The 19,803-nt window shown below is 38.6% G+C and overlaps 3 protein-coding genes across 3 annotated transcripts; 1 reads left to right on the top strand and 2 right to left on the bottom strand.

Annotated features, from left to right (window-relative positions):
- The first annotated feature begins 860 nt into the window (after window positions 1–860).
- On the top strand, window positions 861–7,110 carry LOC116293045 (uncharacterized). The gene is made up of 4 exons (XM_089035077.1): window positions 861–1,790; window positions 3,569–3,727; window positions 4,898–5,345; window positions 5,825–7,110. Exons 1-4 carry the CDS (start codon window positions 1,091–1,093, stop codon window positions 6,420–6,422), a joined length of 1,905 nt encoding a protein of 634 aa, XP_088891203.1. The 5' UTR covers window positions 861–1,090; the 3' UTR covers window positions 6,423–7,110.
- Window positions 7,111–7,462: 352 nt separating this feature from the next.
- On the bottom strand, window positions 7,463–11,633 carry LOC116293044 (uncharacterized). The gene is made up of 7 exons (XM_089035079.1): window positions 11,483–11,633; window positions 11,191–11,279; window positions 10,772–10,923; window positions 10,248–10,337; window positions 9,467–9,618; window positions 8,322–8,469; window positions 7,463–7,971 (listed from the first exon to the last, which is right to left on the bottom strand). The coding sequence occupies exons 4-7, from the start codon at window positions 10,312–10,314 to the stop codon at window positions 7,829–7,831; spliced, it is 510 nt and encodes a 169-aa protein (XP_088891205.1). The 5' UTR covers window positions 10,315–10,337; window positions 10,772–10,923; window positions 11,191–11,279; window positions 11,483–11,633; the 3' UTR covers window positions 7,463–7,828.
- Window positions 11,634–12,829: 1,196 nt separating this feature from the next.
- On the bottom strand, window positions 12,830–19,163 carry LOC116289633 (uncharacterized). Its single transcript, XM_089035998.1, has 7 exons — window positions 19,091–19,163; window positions 18,511–18,662; window positions 16,309–17,077; window positions 16,136–16,240; window positions 15,785–15,803; window positions 15,189–15,255; window positions 12,830–14,672 (listed from the first exon to the last, which is right to left on the bottom strand). Exons 1-7 carry the CDS (start codon window positions 19,161–19,163, stop codon window positions 13,872–13,874), a joined length of 1,986 nt encoding a protein of 661 aa, XP_088892124.1. The 3' UTR covers window positions 12,830–13,871.
- Window positions 19,164–19,803: the final 640 nt, after the last annotated feature.

Here is a 19,803-nt window from a genome sequence, read left to right as displayed (position 1 = left end):
AGCCGACACAACATCGAATGAGCTCGAGCAGGGACATGACAATAGACATAGTTTTTCCAAGGTTGCGTTCGCATCCAACTTGACGGGCCACAAAACTGAAAAACACAAATTCAGCAAAATTGAGAAAACAGTTTTGTATTTAAAGAGGAGTATAATCAAATTTATGAATTGTTACCCAAAATTTTTTTATAGCAATACATGAAAATACTCGTGTTCTGGTATCGTGGCCCGTCAAGTTCCTTATATCTTGTTTGCGCACGCAACCTTGAGAAAACGGTCCACTTCTTCGGCTACCAAAATGTCATCAGTACGAACAAGTGAAGCGTTCCTGTGCGCATACGCCGAATCTTCGAACGATTGATCTCGAGAAGAAAACAACTCTGCGATCGCATCACAAAGGGTATCTTTATTTTGCAATATTGAGATTTCATTCGAATAAACTTAGATCTTTGTTAGTACGCATGTGATTTTTCTGGAGCGAATTTTTAACAGGACCATTCCTTCAAAGGTTGATTGTTAACGCATAATATGCTAGAAAGCTCTGTTTGTTTTAATTTATATTATATAATTATTATGAATAATCAAAAATAACCAGGACCATACTTCCAGACATCGAATTCTGAACCGTCGTATGGACTGAATTTACGTCATCTCATTTGCATATTGATATTTCAAATGTTTATATCTCTTAAAAGAGAGGTCCACATACAAAATATTGCAACCATACTACTACACTGTTCACATATAAGTGATTTTTCCCGTGATATACACTTTAAAATATTGCAATTAGGAGTTTGGTGCCGAGGGTCAGGAATTGACACAGGGAGCCCAAGCTATTATTATGAGTAATAGACCGTAGAGAAGGAAGGCCAAAAGTGAAAGTAAAACTGCCTTCTAAAAAACGCTTCGCATCATAACAGTCTAGTTGACTTTACTACAGCGAAACTGAAGAAAGAAGAATAAATAGTCCTGCATCGTTTTGAAAGCAAGTTATGACAAGAAAGGCAAATAATTGCTGTTTTGTCAGGAAAATTCATGTTCAAAGCAGATAGACTGATCATTCGAATACAAGCGGTTTCATACAAACACAATGGGCCAAAATCATGTTCGCTTTATACAGAATTTGGGTTCAGGAAGTTACGGAGAAGTCTATAAAGCAAAATGGGACGGTAAAATAGTCGCTGCGAAGCGAATTCATCCGCTGCTTGTTCGTTTTGACCCAGGAGGAGAAAATGGCGTGGTGGCAAGATTTGTGAATGAGTGTGAGCTTCTTCGACGTTTGGACCATCCAAATATTCTCAAAGTGCTTCATATTATCCATGAACCAAAAAAACCTCCAATATTGATAACTGAGCTACTGGACTGCGATCTTGGAAAGCATTTTAGTGAGAATGAGGCAGTTATACCTCTTGAAGAACTGGTTACTATCATGCTTGATGTTGCCAAAGGGTTGGAGTACTTACACCTACAAGACGTGCCAATAATTCACAGAGATCTTTGCCCCAAAAATATCCTGCTAGATAAAAGTAATCCAGCTTTATTACGCGCTAAGATATGTGACATAGGGTTGGCTAAGATTACGAACGACATTAGTAGAGAGTTTTCGCCTGTTCCAGGAACGCAAGCATACATGGCACCCGAGACATATGGTGGGCTTAACTCTCTGTATTCGATCCAAACTGCTAGATATGGCACCGAAATAGATGTGTTCTCTTTTGGTATGACTCTTCTTGAAGGAATCATTGGAAAACCACCTTTTCCTAAGGAAAATCCCCTCGCTAAAGACGAAGGCAAGTATCTTAGTTAATATTCATAACTTTCCCCAAAAAAATAGAAATGCTCAAGAAAATGTTGTCTTTTTTTGTCAATTTTTGAAATATTTTCCTCGCGGCTCATTCTGACTCATTTATAGTATATTTTTAATAATTATTTTCGATATTCACTTCTATAATTGACGCACTAGCGTCTTCTGCGTATTGACTGTTTACATATGCTAATCTTTATCTTTCGATCTCGTGTCATCCAGCCCCACACCCTGGGGTGTTTTTTTGTCTAACTGTAGTTTGACAAGACTCGCATGATAAAACAAGTAAATGTAGAAACCAACTCATGCCAAGGCATATATTATATATCAGGGCATTCAGTGAAATTGGCTGTAGGCCAGTGTTAGAAAAAATTTGCTCTTTGAATAATTTGGCCCTTGGGCATTTTGGAGGGTTTTTTTTGTTTAAAAATACCACAGGGAGCCCAACCACAGCACTTGCTCCTTTATTTATCTCTTTTATTGATCAGTTGATATCTAGCGCTGATTTAATTTTCTTTCTACATTTACTTTTGTTTATGCTTATTCTGTATTGCTGGCTTTCACTACACTTCATTTCTTTTCTTGTGTGGAATGCTCATCAGCTGAATCGCAAGTTTTCAATAGGACTCTTTCTGGTTGACAACACATAATAATCTTTAAGGGATTAAGTTTTTTCTTTATATTCCAATTGGAAGTATTATATTTTTATGAAATTTTGTAGGTGTCTGTGATATCATACAATAAACATCACTTCATACATTTCTTCATAAATAACTTCATGTTTTACTCTTTTTCTATTAAACCCAAAGGTTCGCTGATGGACTTAACGTACATAACTTGTGGTTAGAGTCATTTTATGATATTTTTTCTTCAATACTGAGTATAAAACTAGTGGATGATTACAAAATACAAAGAAATGTATGGATCGATGTTTAGTGTTGAGTGTATTATGTCACAGACTCCTAAAAAATTCGTAAAAATATAATTCTTCCCATCTGAATATCAGGAAAAAACTTTAACCAGTGATTGTTAGACCTGTAAGGGTTATCCCAGCAAAGTTTCAGCTGAATTAAAATTTGGATGATTTTCATGCTAGCTGTCCCCTTTAATCAATTCCTATGTATAACTGTCATAAATTATGAATCTTGCTTTCTGATTGGTTGGGAGTGCATGGTTTATGCACTATACAAAATAGAACACTAGTGGCTTAGCCAATCAGAACGCAAGATTTGCAGTAGTCTATTATAGCTAGTCTTATTTGTACAATATTTCCTCTATTTAGCCCCCTGGGGGCTTATAAGAAAGACTTAATTTTTAGCACCCTAGACTGAGGCCCTCAGTCTGGGCTTAATAGAGGAAAGGTTATTTTTATTGGGGGGGGGGGGCGTAAGGTTTTTCTTCCTAAATGGCTCTGATTGTCTACGGATTACTGATAGATATGTAAAGTTGTTTATCTTTTAATAGGGAAGCATGGGAGGTGTAGCAGTGAGAGAGCTCACCTCTCGCCAATGCGACCCGGGTTTGAGTTCCGCTGAGCTCGGCGTCGTATGTGAGTAGAGTTGTTTGTTGGTTCTCTCCTGTGCTTCGAGGGTTTTCTGGGTTCCCTGGCTTTCCTCCCTCCAAAAAATCAACTCCTAAATTCCAATTGGAATTACAGTGGATGAATAGCTATTCTGTAGAAATGCCCACTGCTAAATCCCATTTATTTATTTATTTATTTATTATTTTATTTAATATTAATCCTTTTGTCTTTTAACTGAACAGAAGCAACAGTGCATTCACAACTACAAGCAGACTTGAGAGAAATGGGAGAAGACAACCCATTGAGACAACTAGTGTTTGATTGCTTGGAGGATAACCCTGAACAAAGACCCAGGGCAGAAGAGATTGTAAAAACACTGTCTGATGATGGCTTCTTGAAAGGTTTGAATATAGTTGGGATTTTTTTTTTTTTTTTTTTTTTTTTTCATTTTTTGACACTTGGCTACTACAATACTTTTGATGAAGGGATGATAAAATGTTGATCACTAGGGAGGGTTGAATCAAGGCTTGTTTAAAGGCCAGCACACACAAGGGAGCTTGCTCCCACAACACTTCTCCTGCCTGACACGCTCCTGGGTAATCCTTGGTCGTTTTGCTAGAACAGTACACTTAAGGGAACTAAACGCTGAAGCAACTCGATCAGAGCATGGGAACTAGTTATAAATCCAACAAATAATTTGATTGGCCAACTGGAGACAGGTTGTTGTGCAGCAATAAAAGTTTCAGTACACATGAGGGAGCTTGCTCCCGAAACACGATTCTGCAACAGATTTGCTCCTCAAGCTTGCTCCATCATATTTAACCATTTTGATATGAGGGAGCAAAACCCGGCAGCAAAAGTTTTGTTGCACAACATTTTTTCCACATGAAATCGTTGGTACAGACGAAGGGAGCTTTGCTCTGGGAGCATGTTGCGGCAGCGTGTTGTGGGAGCATGTTGCAGGAGCGTGTTGCGGCAGCGTATTGCTGGAGCAAGCTCCCTCACATGTGCTGGCCTTTAGATTAATACACCCTTGTAGCTTGGATGTAATTATTTTCCCAATTGAGACCATGTGTCATTCTCTTGAGTATAAGATTCTGTGTTTGAGAACATATATCCATATTCATGTGTCTTCTCATCTGCAACTGTTAAACAAAGAAATGATACTCAAGGGAATGGTATATATTTTGAATTCAATATCCAAATCAGTGTTAATAAGTCAGAATAACATACAGTCTTAAATGGGAAAACATAAATTATAACAAGGCAAAAGGGTTTATTACTGGGATAAATGGGCAGACAAAAGGTAAAGGCAAGGTCTAGTAATGAATAGATGGGTGAATGTGTGGATGATGACGAGGATGGAAAAAAGGGAAACATGAGTGAGTTGAAGGATAATAATTTTCAGATGCATGATTATTAAATATATTGATGGATGAATAGAAGGACAGGATGGTAAATAGATAGCCAAATATGAAAAGATGAATGGGACTGGATGAGAGGATAGGAGATGAGACAATTATGTGGAAAGACTGTACCATGCAGGTTTTCAGGCTTTCTTTTCGTTTTAGAAATCGTCAAGTATGATTTTCAGTCACAAAAAAGAAAAGTTTGCGAAGATTTCCATCACTGGATTCCCGTCAGAAGACGAACCATCCGCGAACTTGAAGAAATGAATCTCGACGAGATGACAGCAGCACTTGATGAACTCCACCGCAAGGCAAATATCGCAACAGCTGCGGGCGCATCAACTTCTGTACTTGCCACTGGCCTAGTTGTTGGTGGATTCATAGGTTCATTCTTCACATTTGGCGCCACAATCCCAATAATGATTGCGGGCGGAAGTATCGCGGCTGCCGGAGGACTTACCACTTTTGGCGCGAAAATGTCAGAAATTGTTGTGTCAAAGACAAATATCAATAAAGTGGAAGATGCTATCGCGGAGGATAAAGAAGAAAGCGAAAACCTGCGAAAGAGCATCGAAAAACTTAACAGGTTGATTGAAAGAAATGTTCAAAGGTAAAGATAAATATCTAGATTAATATCTAGGATAAAAAGACCGTTAGTTCCTTTCTTAATAGGACAAAACTTGGCCCATTTTTGTTCTTGATCAAACATGGAACAGCAAGATTGAAAGGGGTTTATCTGACAGGGCAGAAAAACGGTTTTTGGCCTTTTGCCATAAGGACAGCTTTACGTATTGAAGCTCTATTTTTTGTAAACAAGTTCTTTTAGAGCCAAATAATAAAATATCAAATGCGACCAAAATTTATTGAATGCGTATTTGAGATATAAAGCCGTGTACTTTGGGAGAGGTGATATTTTGATCAGCAGAAAAACTGACATTTTCGTGAATACTAAGTAGATTAACTCAGTTACAAATGAAACGCTTAAAAATTTAGAGTATTAAACTCAATTAAATTTTAAAAAATCGCGAAAGGAGAGGGCTTTTCGTTTTTCTACCCTGTCGGTTTATCGTTTATTGCTGGCTTTTGTAGGATCTTCGACAATAAAGAAGACCTCGATGAGCTCAGTGATGAAGCTTCGCCAGACGCCATTTTAAATGTCATGTCTCACTTTGAAGATATAACTGGTATGAGGATAATGGAAACAGACCAGCTACACCCAGTGAAAAGCAGCGCTCGAGCCGTTGGTGCCGTTCTCGCGGCCACGTCGTCAGGCGTCACTGCCGGCACTGCAGGCGCGCGTATCGGTACAGCGGTATTTGACACCTTGTCAGTCGCAAGTCGAGCTACTCATGTTGCAGGTTTTGTGGCCAGTGTTCTATCCTTACCAATTGATGCGTACTTCTTGGTGACTTCGGTGCGTGCGCTGAGAAACAGATCTCCATCGGAGGTGGCGGAGAAGATACGCGACATTCAAAACAAGATGGTTTGTCCGTTAGAGTCTGAAATTCATTTGCTTATAGAAGAGTACGTCAAGTCGAAGGTGGCAGAAGTAGTGAATGCTCATTTTGAAGGCAAACCTCGCGAGGAATTTGAGATGTTGGATGATATCGATACACTGTTAGCAAACGATGAGCTGAACAATGCCGGAACCCTAAGCTTTGATTGCCAGTCCAACAACACTTTGTAGACAAAAGTACGTCCTGGCCTGTGTCGCGGTATAAAGAATAAACAGTGGCAACAGGGAAATCAGGCAATACACAGCCATTAATCACATAAGTTGTTCGCTACATTTACATATTCTGATTAACAGTAGTGTATTGACAAATTTCTCTGCGCGACAATTATCTCGATCAGCGCGTAGCCCGGCATGACAACAGTGGTAGGAGTTGTCCTTATCCATAACGATCGACGCTACATGTAATTAATAATAATAAGTTATTAGTCTAAATATTGCGAACCGATTGTCAGACATACAAATCGTTTTGTGCATTTCAGCACGTTTTTAAGAATTTTTAGAGTTTGAGTGAGAAAATAAATGTTTGTTTTCTCCGAGTATACAAAACATTTCGCGAGTTTACTTTTGTCAGACCAAGATTCTGTATTAACAAACAAAAGTTGAAAGAATTAGCCTTAAATTTCAAGAATGGACACTAAGTTTTGGCATTTTGTGAAGTGCATATTTGAAAGTCAAATTTACATATGTTTTTACCAATTTGCATACGGATTCATAGCATGCGCAGACGTTTTTCACTTGTGTCTAGGCACCCAATAATTTAACATATTAATAATCAAGGGGAATGAAACATGTTTGTAAGAAGTTTTTAAAACTATTGGGACTATTGTATAGGAATTTAAAATAAATCTTACAATGTAAATTTGTTCCCGCATAGTTTATCTGCTTATCTTGAGCCTGCAAAAAAGCAGGCGAACTTGTGGGGGAAAGCCGGTTTTTTTGGGGGAAACCTTAGAAATTTGGTGGAACGAGCGAGATTGCTAGCTCCCATTTTTCTCGCGGGCACGTAGTTGAAACAGCAACCTCCGAAACACCGATTAGGCTCAGGTCAAACGTCGAACTTCGCATGAGCCGAACCTAATCACGACAAAGAAGACCGCCTTTTTATTCATTGTTTCAATTAGGTTCGGCTCATTTGAAGTTCGACGTTTGACCTGAGCCTTATTCTTCGCCAAACCCACAAGATTAGATTAAATTGAATTAAAATAAACCAATTAGATAATAACAATCATGTTTGGGTGTGCGTGGCTGTCGAAATAGTAAAAACTTTCGAGTCGACAGCCACATTAAATAGTAAATTTACAAGTGCTAGTGGACAAGACGGCAGATGATCTATTTACAAGTTTATCTGAATAATTAATGTTTAACTAGGTAAATATATAAATATATTCCTTTTATATACCATATATCCCCAATATTTTCATTTAATCTTGATCCTTAACCCCAGCATGCAAGCGTGTAAGCATCAGATTTGATCTCTGCCTTTTTAACCGCATTTGATATCTGTGTTTGTTTCTTCAATGCCAAATTCAGGCACAGTCACAGACTTGTCTTATGATAGATCAATCGTAACATTGTCATCATTGGCAAAAGAACGCTACAATGGCTACAGGTAAAAGAATAATAAACAAGGATAGAGCACTCAGGCTGTTTGAACCAGAACCCGTATTATTGTTGTCCACTGGTTTGACAGTTTTCGTTCTCGTTACTGGGTTTGTTGGACCTGAAAAAATCACAACATTGTAGCGATAATGTGACTCAAACAAGATTTTAGTGCGTCCAGGGGGGAGGGGGTAAATAAAGCTTTGTTACAGTACTATTGATGTCGATTGATATTAACAGCTCACCACAAGAGAATATAACAAAAGAAGAATTAAGACGGCACACCGATCACCTTTACCCATAAAGAAAGACAAACACACGAAACTCTGTCGTCTTTCGGTTTTGTTTTGCACCCTGGCAAGATGGCCGCCGTATCGTCGAAGTATAGTCCACTACAGACAGATGGACGTACACACAGACGGATGGACAGATGAATGAATGAATGGATGAATGGAAGTATGGCATAGTTACCTATTATAATGATATTTATAACTTTTGATATATCAGTGTTTCCGTTTGAGTCCGCTACTCCATTGTTTGCGCGACACTCGTAAGGTCCGCCTGATCCTTGGACAGCGGTAAAAGTGTATCTAGCCGCTCCAAGATTGGGTGTTATTGGCTGGGGAGATAATATGGAGAGCAATCAAATTTGAATAGATAAAAAAAGACTTGATGTACGACGTCACGTGATAGTATTTTTACAAATCGTTTACAGAGTTGCTTTTACCTGTGGAAGAAAACCGAACGGGGTGCTCAATTTAGAACCAAATCTTTACTTTTATGAGTCTTTGATTCTGGTACTATATTATGCAAAATAAAACCTACGATATATATGTCTGCCACATTCGTCCATACAATAATTAAAAAGACAATAGCAGAGGGGATCCAGGGTTATCCCGTCATGCATTGCGAGTGAGATAATGTGAAGTGTATGAACTGTCACGCTTTGACTAAGTTTGTTGTGTGACATAATTTAGTATAGTATCAAGTGACATGTATAATAGAGATAAGAGACATAAGAGAGAACACGTGTAAGCGCAAGAAACGAGTATCAAGCTCTAACAGTGAATAAAGGATTTTACTGCTGTATTTGTATCTGGAGTCAGATTGGAACTTGTATCAATAACATTTTCCCTCTTAAACTGCTAAATTAATATTTTCGAAATTTAAAAGAATCAATTGTAGTTAATTCGAGTGCAATGTCACCCTTTCAACAAGTTAAGAGATACTCGTCAAAATACTGGAGTACCTTGGAGTACTTTCAGGTTCAGTACATATCCTACAACTGGCTACTTTTATTTTACAAATTAGATACTCGTCAAAATACTGGAGTACCTTGAAGTACTTTCAGGTTCAGTACATATCCTACAACTGAATACTTTTATTTTATATATTAGTCGAACATGTCTTCATCAAATGCTAGAACAACACCTTCAAGGGCGGATCCAGGGGGGCAAAGGGGGGCTGAAGCCCACCCCCCCCCCCACCCCTTCAGCAGTTTTCCGTTGTGTTGACGGAAGAAACTCAATTAGCCCCCCCCCCCCCCAATTTTGGCTGGATCCACCCTTGACCTTAGCATTCTTTTTGTAAATGATTAATAATCAAATTACATTTACCGAGAAAGTCGCTGCTTCTTGCCCTTCTATGAATACTCCATTTCTGTACAGTTTGACTACTGGTGTTGGATCTCCCTCAGCGACGCTGTCGATTGTAACACTGCTTCCTAATGTTACTTCTTTTTGTGGATCAAGCCTTATTTCTGGTGCTTCTAAAGCAAAACAAAAAAACACACACTTTAAACTTACTATTTTTACCTTAGATTATTCATCAAGCATTATTTCTGGTGCTTCTATAATAAAGGAATACAATGGAAGTTCCTTGTTACCCTTTATTAAAAAATTATAAAACTCTCTAAAGCTCGATAGCTGTAATGGGAAGAGCGAATGGTATATTTCGTAGTATCAAATAAAACAAGCTTTTCCCTACCTCATCAATATTAAGTAATTCGTCGTTTAGGAAACGTCGAAAGTATGAAAGCATGCAAAAGGTGAAGAGAGCATACCGTCTCTTACCTTAACTATCATCAAGGAAGCCATTAAAATTGTGGCATGGCGAGCGTATCGTTTATTTGAAGATCAATGGCGGATCCAGGGGGAGGGGGGGGGGGGAGCAAAGGAAGGCTGAAGCCCCCTCCCCCCCACCCTTCAGCAGAAAAAAACGATGCTTTTTTATATTGTTTTCCGTTGTGTTGACGGAAGAAACTCAATTAGCCCCCCCCCCCCCCCCCCTGCCTAAAATTTTGGTGGATCCGCCCTTGAAGATACAGCTGTAAATCAACACCTTACGTTTCCCACGATTATGAAAAAGTTTAACGCTTTATAAATAACGACTTCTTACTTGATGAATGGACTAAAACCACTGCACTCAGCACGAAGACCAGCCGAGCGTATTCCGATGGCAACATCTTCACCGCAAGAATATTTGATCCTGTGTGAACACACAAAAGTAAAATGTATTAAAAACATCCGTATCAGTATAGTAAACAAGCCTGGAATATTCAGTATATCCCGTTTGATACCGAATCTAGCTGCCAGTTACTGGTCATAGTTTATTTAAATATCGATGTGAAGACATACTGAATAGCTTAATTCTGCTTAATCCACCAACAATATCAAGAATTGATAGCAATTAATCATAAATTATTTCAACCATGTCTTGGCATTTAGTCACAGAGTTAGCCTTGCCCTGACTTAAATCAGCCCAGAGGTTGTTTCAGGGTTCGATCTATGCCTTAACCTTGCCCTCACTTTTCAGCGTGCGATAAAAACGAAAAATGACTTTACGTTCGAGTGTTGCAATAGATGAAACCCTTTTTTGCTTTTGAACATGTTTTATCAATAGGGGCTGTAAATTAAGGATACCGGAAAAGTAGTTGGTTCTTGTCCTTCTATGAATACTCCATTTCTGTACAGTTTGACTACTGGTGTTGGATCTCCCTCAGCGACGCAGTCGATTGTCACATTGCTTCCTAATGTTACTTCTTTTGATGAATCGAGCCTAATTTCTGGTGCTTCTAAAATGGAAAAATGAAAAAAATATTGCTTAAAATACTAAGTATGCCTTTTTAAGCATTAATTTTTCCTGTTCTTGATTGCTGACGGCTAAAGAACTTGGATGTTAAAGCCTGAATGTGTATGAATTTCAAAGTCATTTATAAGGATCATTGATATTTGTAAGGGATCAAGAGGACTATCTATCATTTTATTGGTTGTTCCTGTGATTTCGATTGCTCTATGCCTACAATTAATAATGATAATGATGATGATGGTAAATCACTTACTTAATGAATATACTAAAACCACTGCACTCAGCACGAGGACTAGCCGAGTGTATTCCGATAACAACATCTTCATCGCAAGAATATTGATCCTGTGTGAACACACAAAAGTAAAATATATCAAATATAACAGAACATACTATGACCGGCCATTGTCGCTTGATTAATATTGAGCTTGAGTTCAAGTTTGTAGCGCTTTCTTTGTTAACCGCTTTGTTACCGCCACTCCTATCATTTAAAAACTCTTATTTCACATTATATTACGCACTATATATATATAAATCAATTTACCAACCCTGATGTAAACAAGATAATGTTATCGACTTCTCCTCTGTGTTTCTCTGTCTTTCTCGATATTCACGCGTAAAATACCCTCAAAACTTACGTTAATTCAGAACACAAGAAAAATATTGCAAATATCAACATTTCAATTCCGCAATAGCTATTATTTGTCGAGTCAGAGGGTGAAAAAGTGTCTAGTTAATATTGGCCGTTCTCATGACAATGAGACCAATCAAATCTGGTGATTAATCACAATTTCTACTGACGTGTCACCCGAGGGCATAAATTGTTTTTTTAAGTCAAACTTTCTAGAATATTACGAATTTCAAGCATCTAGTGTCGTTTATATAATTAATCAGTTTTTTTCTCTCTCTCTGAATTATATTTTCCATTGACTGGCATGACTAAGGGGAGCCCTTATCAGACTCTTCATGAATGTTGGCCGTATTTTTCATTCGCAAAACTTTCCAATTCACTTACTCAGTCTGAATATTTTTTACACTTTTAAAGCCTATAGAAAAGTCTTACAGAAAACTCAATTAGTTCATTAAAAGTTTGATGGTGTCAAACGCTGGAAGAGTTTATTTATAAATATATGTATAACTTGGTTTGTTATTTAAGATTAACTGCATTATATTATTTTTCGAGAGATGATCATTGCATGACTAACGAATTCAAAAAATGTCCTAATCACACTAACGCTGGGCTTAGGATGTCACTGAAATCCACGGATGTTAGCGTAAATTTTGATGGCTTTTTACAATAAAATCCTGGCCAAAGAAAAATCTTCTTCTTTTTACCTGTAGTTTTACCAATTTTACGATTTTTGGCGGGAAAATGACGTCACCAATTTGGTGGGAAATTGAAAAAGAGGGATATGTGGAACATTTGAATAGGGCGCATTTGAAAGACCTAAAGAGGCTTTGTGTCACGTGCCGGCGGCGCCCATAATACAGCTTGGACTGCCTGTGGTTAGATGGCATAGCAATAAAATCCCTGTGCTCTCGAGAATTGAATTCTTTCTCATGTAAAACGATTGTATTGTTCCTGCCATCTAACATGGCTGCTGTCACGTCATGAATTCTAAAGATTTTTTTAATTGCATTTCTAGCCATTACCAGGAATTTCCAAACCGTTAAAAAAATAATATCTTCGGACTACATGTGACTTTGTCAAATACTTACTATTATGATATATATTATTGTATTATATTGCATGTAAAGGTGCCATAATAAAAAATTGACATTTTCATTGAAAATTCATCAGAAATAATTTTCGAATTCAGAATCGTTTTTCAAAATTTAGAAAATAATTTCAAAATTCTGAAAAATAAATTTAATATTTACAAAAATAATTTCAAGATTCAAAAATCCTGAAATGTAAACATTACGTGCAGTTATAATAAAAATTCAAAAAAACGTCATTTCTGCGGACTAACCCTGTACAAGGGATAAAAATGAAATCAAGAAATAAAAAAGTAATATGATATTAAAACCTGCACACACTCTTAGATGACAAGTCAACCAAATCAATCCACATGCTTGCCCAGATTTTGAAACTGTTGGGCTTCAAAATATGGTATCCTCCATTGCCTTTGCTTCCGTTACCTCTCTTCCTAGCTCTCTATATTAGATGCATAATCAGTAGTTTTGAATTTATCAATCAATCAACGAACAATTGAAAAGCTTAAAAATTTCACAGGTTGTAGGCAATTTCTAAAGAATATATTACACGCTGACGAGGCTGAGGTTGAGTAACGGGATCCGTGAAATGGCCTATTTTGTATCTCCGCGCGCCCATGTAATATACTCTATATAACATTATATTAGCATATCAGGCCCCATCGACACATATTCGGATATTTTTGAGAACGGATTTGAGAACGATTTCAAACGGATTTCAAACGAAAAATTCTTTCCCACACGTAACGTTTTTGAATCGTTTTTGCGCGTCCGCACTGATAAGTTTTCAAAAAGTTGCGTTTTCAAGGCTACTATCCATAAAGAAAATTTTCTGTAATATTCGGATACGTGTGGACGGGTTAAAATATTAAAGTTAAGTTAAAGAAAACTAAAGAACATGACACACCGTTCTATAGACGTTTTGCGCCATCACGTGCCCACGCCCATAATAAAGGTTGAGCTGCCTGTGGTCAGATGGCAGAACAATAAAATCCCTTTGTTCTTGGAATTTGAATTATTTCTTATGTTAAAACGATTGTATTTTTCCTACCATCTAACATGGAAAACAAAGCAAAACCCCACTCACATTTGCAGTGCAACTGGACATTTTGCACGCGCGCGCGCAACGTAAGAATGTCTTGTGTGTCAAACATCGTGTTTGTGTAGCGTGGTTAATTTTTATACATGGTTCTATGGAATTATCACGACGTATTCTGGTGGTTAACGGCCACCATTTGATGCGTTTCCAGCACGTGGATTATAAAGTGCTTGATATTCGGGGGAACGGTTATTTCTTTGCAAGAGATCTTGATAAACATGTCCGTTCATTGGCTGTAAATAAGACTGATTCCCTCCATTGTGTTGCATTCCACGCCTTGGGTCGCCTAAGTCCTGCTTTCTGCGCGGATTGCTTGCCATATGGGGTGCATTCGCCCTTCGTCCTTCATGGATGTTTTTGTTATAATAATTAGGCGGCGGGCTTGCATTTTGTATCAGTTTTGGTTCTCTGCGTGGATTGCTTGCCATATGGGGTGCATTCGCGGGCCGTCCATAATTCATTTTACTGTTATTACTTTGTTGGGGCAAGGGCATTGGGTTCGCGTTCGGTATCAACTTCGGCTCTCTGCGTGGACTGCTTGCTATTTGGGGTCCATTCGCCCTTTGTCCTTCGTTAATGCGTTTGTTGTTATGATTGAATGGCGGCCTTGCATTTTGTATCAGTTTCGGCGGTGCTCTAGGTGGGTTGCTTGCCTTGTTGGGCGCATTCGCGGTTCGCCCTTCTTTGATGTGTTTGTTTTTATTTCGTTGGGGCAAGGGTGGCTGGTTTGCGTTCGGTATCATCTTCGGCTCTCTGCGAGGATTGTTTGTCTTGTGGGGTCCATTCGCCCTTAGCCCTTTTGCGTTCTGTATCGTCTCGTAGGTAGGTGGTATCTGTTCGTATTGGCTATCTTGGTAAGATGATCCTGGTCTTTGGTTGGATGCTCTATTGACAGCCTTTCCATTTGAATGAAGATCCTGAAGCTAAAGAACAATCAATATGTATTGGATAAGTAAGAAATGATGGGTGGGAAAACTATGAATGAATGGAAAAAAGAAAGAAAGAAAGAGAGAGAGAAAGAAAGAGAGAAAGAAAGAAAGAAAGAAAGAAAGAAAGAAAGAAAGAAAGAAAGAAAGAAAGAAAGAACGAATGAACGAACGAACGAACGAACGAACGAACGAAAGAAAGAATGGAACAATGAAAGAAAGAATAAAGCAATGAAAAAAGAAAGAGAGAAAGAAAGAAAGAAAGAAAGAAAGAAAGAAAAAAAGAAAGAAAGAAAAGAAAGAAAGAAAGAAAGAAAGAAAGAAAATAAAGAACGAAAGAAAGAAAGAAATTAAGAAAGAAAGAACGAAATAAAGAAGGAAAGAAAGAAAGAGAGAAAGAAAGAGAGAAATTAAGAAAGAAAGTTGTCATAGCAACCGGTGCCAATATGATGTCATTCGTTTCCTAATACGGAGATAAATTGCAGGACAGCCTACCACTGATTTCATTGTTACCTCATGAGGAGCACCTCGTGATGGCAAAGGTGAATCATAGCCAAGGTTATCAGCTGACGTAACTCTCCTATGACATCATCATGCAACAAGAACAAACCATAATTTACTATAACAGTTTTGTACTATTAAACCAGAAAAATATGATACAAACAATCAGTTCCAATCAATCTACCCCCTTCACCTTCAACGCTATACTTATGCACTACCCATCACCTTCAACGCTATACTTATGCACTACCCATCACCTTCACCACTATACTTATGCACTACACATCACCTTCACCACTATACTTATGCACTACACATCACCTTCACCACTATACTTATGCACTACACATCACCTTCACCACTATACTTGTGCACTACACATCACCTTCACCACTATACTTGTGCACTACACATCACCTTCACCACTATACTTATGCACTACACATCACCTTCACCACTATACCTATGCACTACACATCACCTTCACCATTATACTTATGCACTACCCATCACCTTCACCACTATACTTATGCACTGAGATTAACGATAATGAGATAACAAAAACTCAACTCGTACTAAACATAGAAATACTTCTGGCTATAGATTACCTGGCTTCGTCCTTTTTCCCTGAAATTCAAATTTATTAGGCGGTTAGTTATTTGTTCTATTAATGCTTATATCAATCAACCAGTCTCTCAATCCGTCAGTCATTCCGCCAGTCATTCCGCCAGTCATTCCGCCAGTCTGTCAGTCAGTCCGTCAGTCCGTCAGTCCGTCAGTCCGTCAGTCCGTCAGTCCGTCAGTCCGTCAGTCCGTCAGTCCGTCAGTCCGTCAGTCAGTCAGTCCGTCAGTCCGTCAGTCCGTCAGTCCGTCAGTCCGTCAGTCCGTCATTGCGCCAGTCCTCCAGTTCGATTTCTGTCGTGTTCATTGGTAGTACGTATTAATGATAAGAAACCAACCTTTCTTTTTCCTTTTACAGCAAACGCAAGCAATAACGATGACAATGATGATAAGTAATACCACACCACATGCACCAGGAATAATGACGGTGTACAAGTATTTACCTGAAATTTAAAACCTAGTAAGTACATTTAAAAGCGTAATATTTCAATAATGCATGGGCTGATCTTACCGATAAATCCACTCGCTGCAGCTGATTCTGTCTTGACTCTTGTCTGTGTTGGAGCCGGAGTAGCAGTCTTGGTGGCTACCGTTTCGGTTACGTTTGTCGTGGTTTGTATTGTTATTGGTGATGCTGCATTAGCAGTTTGTGTTGGTGGTGTTGTCGGTGGTGGTGTTGGCGGTTGTGTTGGTGTTATTGGTGGTTGTGTTGGCGGTTGTGTTGGTGGTTGTGTTGGTGGTTGTGTTGGTGTTGTTGGTGGTTGTGTTGGTGGTTGTGTTGGTGGTTGTGTTGGTGGTTGTGTTGGTGGTGGTGTTGGTGGTGGTGTTGGTGGTGGTGTTGGTGGTGGTGTTGGTGGTGGTGTTGGTGTTATTGGTGGTTGTGTTGGTGGTTGTGTTGGTGGTTGTGTTGGTGGTTGTGTTGGTGGTTGTGTTGGTGGTTGAGTTGGTGGTTGTGTTGGTGGTTGTGTTGGTGGTTGTGTTGGTGGTTGTGTTGGTGGTTGTGTTGGTGGTTGTGTTGGTGGTTGTGTTGGGTGGTTGTGTTGGTGGTTGTGTTGGTGGTGGTGTTGGTGGTGGTGTTGGTGGTGGTGTTGGTGGTGGTGTTGGTGGTGGTGTTGGGGGTGTTGTCGGTGGTGGTGTCGGTGGTGGTGTCGGTGGTGGTGTCGGTGGTGGTGTCGGTGGTGGTGTCGGTGGTGGTGTCGGTGGTGGTGTCGGTGGGGATGTTGTTGTTGTCGATGGTGGTGTTGTTGTTGGTGGTGTCGTTGTGGTTGTGCTGGAGAGACCTAAATGGAAAAAAGGAGTCGAAATGCTACTATTTAATATTATTTAAGATTTAAGATTACAGACTCATTTACTCAGTTTTAGCCTCGTATCAGTGTCTAAAATTCACAAATACCGATGGTAACGTAAAGAATGCATAACTTTAACAATACAAACACTTTGGATCTTCACTGGAACGCATATGAATATTGTAAATGATATCGAGGCTAACTTCACCCCTAGAAACGTGGATTGCTGCATATCGAAAAAACAAAAATAGGGCTATAGAATATCTTTTTTCTCGCTTTAAACTATAAGCTAGAATAGTACATAGCTTTTCTAGTCATTTTTATAGCCGTCATGTTCATTGAGAAGGCTGTTTCAGTGTCAGTGATGTAGCGCGCATGGGTAGTTTTTCGCCTCTCTCCGCTATGGTCCCGGGTTCGATCCTCGGACTCGTCGTACGTGAGAATTCGCTTGTTTATTCTCCCCTGTGCTTTGAGGGTTTTTTTCTCCGGGTTCTCCGGTTTTCCTCCCTTCGCAAAAAATCAACCCTAATTTGATCTGAGCTGTGCTCCGTGGTGAAACATGAGACGTAAGTCAGCTCAAGCGACTCGACCATGTTGAGCTAAGTCCTTCGCAATAAACTTTTTCGTTTTGCTCGTAATGTTTTCCCATCTCAGGTCTAGACATCGTTTCATTCTTTTGAAAATAATATTCTTTGTTTGAGCTCTATCCATATTCATGTGTCTTCTCATGTGCAAACGTTTAACCTCATGTGCAAACGTTTAACAAAGAAATGATACTCTAGGGAATGACATGTGGACTGAATTGGGAAAACATTACGCCCAAGCCTAAAATGTCTATTGTCAGCTATTCAGCTGCAAGAAAGGATTGATGATTAGCGACTCCATTTAAAATATATATAACATACCTGTTATAATAATATTCATAACTTTTGAAATAACAGTGCTTCCATTTGAGTCCGCTATTCCATTGGTTGCGCGACACTCATAAGGTCCGCCAGACCCTTGGACAGCGGTAAAAGTGTATCTGGCCCCTCCATAATTAGGCAAGAATGGCTGGTAAAATAAGAAAAATTAAGATATGCTGAATGATCTTCAAATTAACAAGTTTTCCCCTCTATTCGAGGGATTTCCTTCTGGTTTCAGTTTTTGGTTTTCCTCTCTTCACAAAACCGAACAATCTATATTTAAAATACCCTGACTTAGTTCAACCAAGAGGTTGTTTCAGGTTACAATCTGCGCCTTAGCTGTGCCCTGACTTAGATCAGCCCAGAGGTTGTTCCAGGGTTCGATCTATGCCTTAACCTTGCCCTCACTTTCCAGCGTGCGATAAAAACGAAAAATGACTTTACGTTCGAGTGTTGCAATGGATGAAACCCTTGTTTGCTTTTGAACATGTTTTATCAATAGGGGCTGTAAATTAATGATACCGGGAAAGTAGCTGCTTCTTGTCCTACTATGAATACTCCATTTCTGTACAGTTTGACTGTTGGTCTTGGATCTCCCACAGCGACGCAGTCGATTGTAACACTGCTTCCTAATGCTGCTTCTTTTTGTGAATCAAGCCTTATTTCTGGTGATTCTAAAGCAAAACAAAAAAACACACACTTTAAACTTACTATTTTTACCTTAGATTATTCATCAAGCATTATTTCTGGTGCTTCTATAATAAAGGAATACAATGGAAGTTCTTTGTTGCCCTTTGCAAATTATAAAACTCTCTAAAGCTCGATAGCTGTAATGGGAAGAGCGAATGGTATATTTCGTAGTATCAAATAAAAAAGCTTTTCCCTACTTCATCAATATCAAGTAATTCGTCGTTTAGGAAGCGTCGAAAGCATGCAAAAGGGTGAAGAGAGAATACTGTCTCTAACCTTAACGCCATCAAGGAAGCCATTAAAGTTGTGGCATGTCGATCGTATCGTTTATGTGAATGCAGATGTAAATAAATACCTTATGTTTCCCACACATATGAAAAAGTTTAACGCTTTATAAATAACGACTTCTTACTTAATGAATGGACTAAAACCACTGCACTTAGCACGAAGACCAGCCGAGTGTATTCCAATGGCAACATCTTCATCGCAAGAATATTTGATCCTGTGTGAACACACAAAAGTAAAATGTATTAAAAACATCCGTATCAGTATAGTAAACAAGCCTGGAATATTCAGTATATCTCGTTTGATACCGAATCTAGCTGCCAGTTACTGGTCATAGATGTGAAGACATACTGAATAGCTTAATTCTGCTTAATCCACCAACAATATCAAGAATTGATAGCAATTAATCATAAATTATTTCAACCATGTCTTGGCATTTAGTCACAGAGTTTTGGAAATTCAACAAAAATATGATAAAAAATACTAAAATAAAAATATATGAAAATATCCAATAACTTGAAGAAGAACAAGAGCAAGAAGAATTAGAACTCTTAGTACAGTACACATAGAGAAAACTCTGTCTAAATTTTACCCTCTTAAATAAAGAACAAGAAAACCAAGAATAACAACAAGATTACAGAAGACTTAAGGAAGAAGAAGGAGAAGAAGGAAGAAGAAGGATGAGAAGAAGAAGAAGAAGAAGAAGAAGAAGAAGAAGAAGAAGAAGAAGAAGAAGAAGAAGAAGAAGAAGAAAAGAGGCGAGACTACCACCTCGTCTCATTTTAGTATTTCGTATAGAAACAAAATATTTTTATGAAACCTCATACCACAGTTTAGTAA

Source organism: Actinia tenebrosa, unplaced genomic scaffold (genome assembly GCF_029948245.1).
Source record: "Actinia tenebrosa isolate PJP-AT-01 unplaced genomic scaffold, QUT_ActTen_1.0 PGA_scaffold3__52_contigs__length_22856419, whole genome shotgun sequence".
NCBI classification, from domain to species: domain Eukaryota; kingdom Metazoa; phylum Cnidaria; class Anthozoa; order Actiniaria; family Actiniidae; genus Actinia; species Actinia tenebrosa.
Note: the sequence above shows the minus strand (reverse complement) of the source record. Positions and strands in the feature narration are given on the sequence as shown.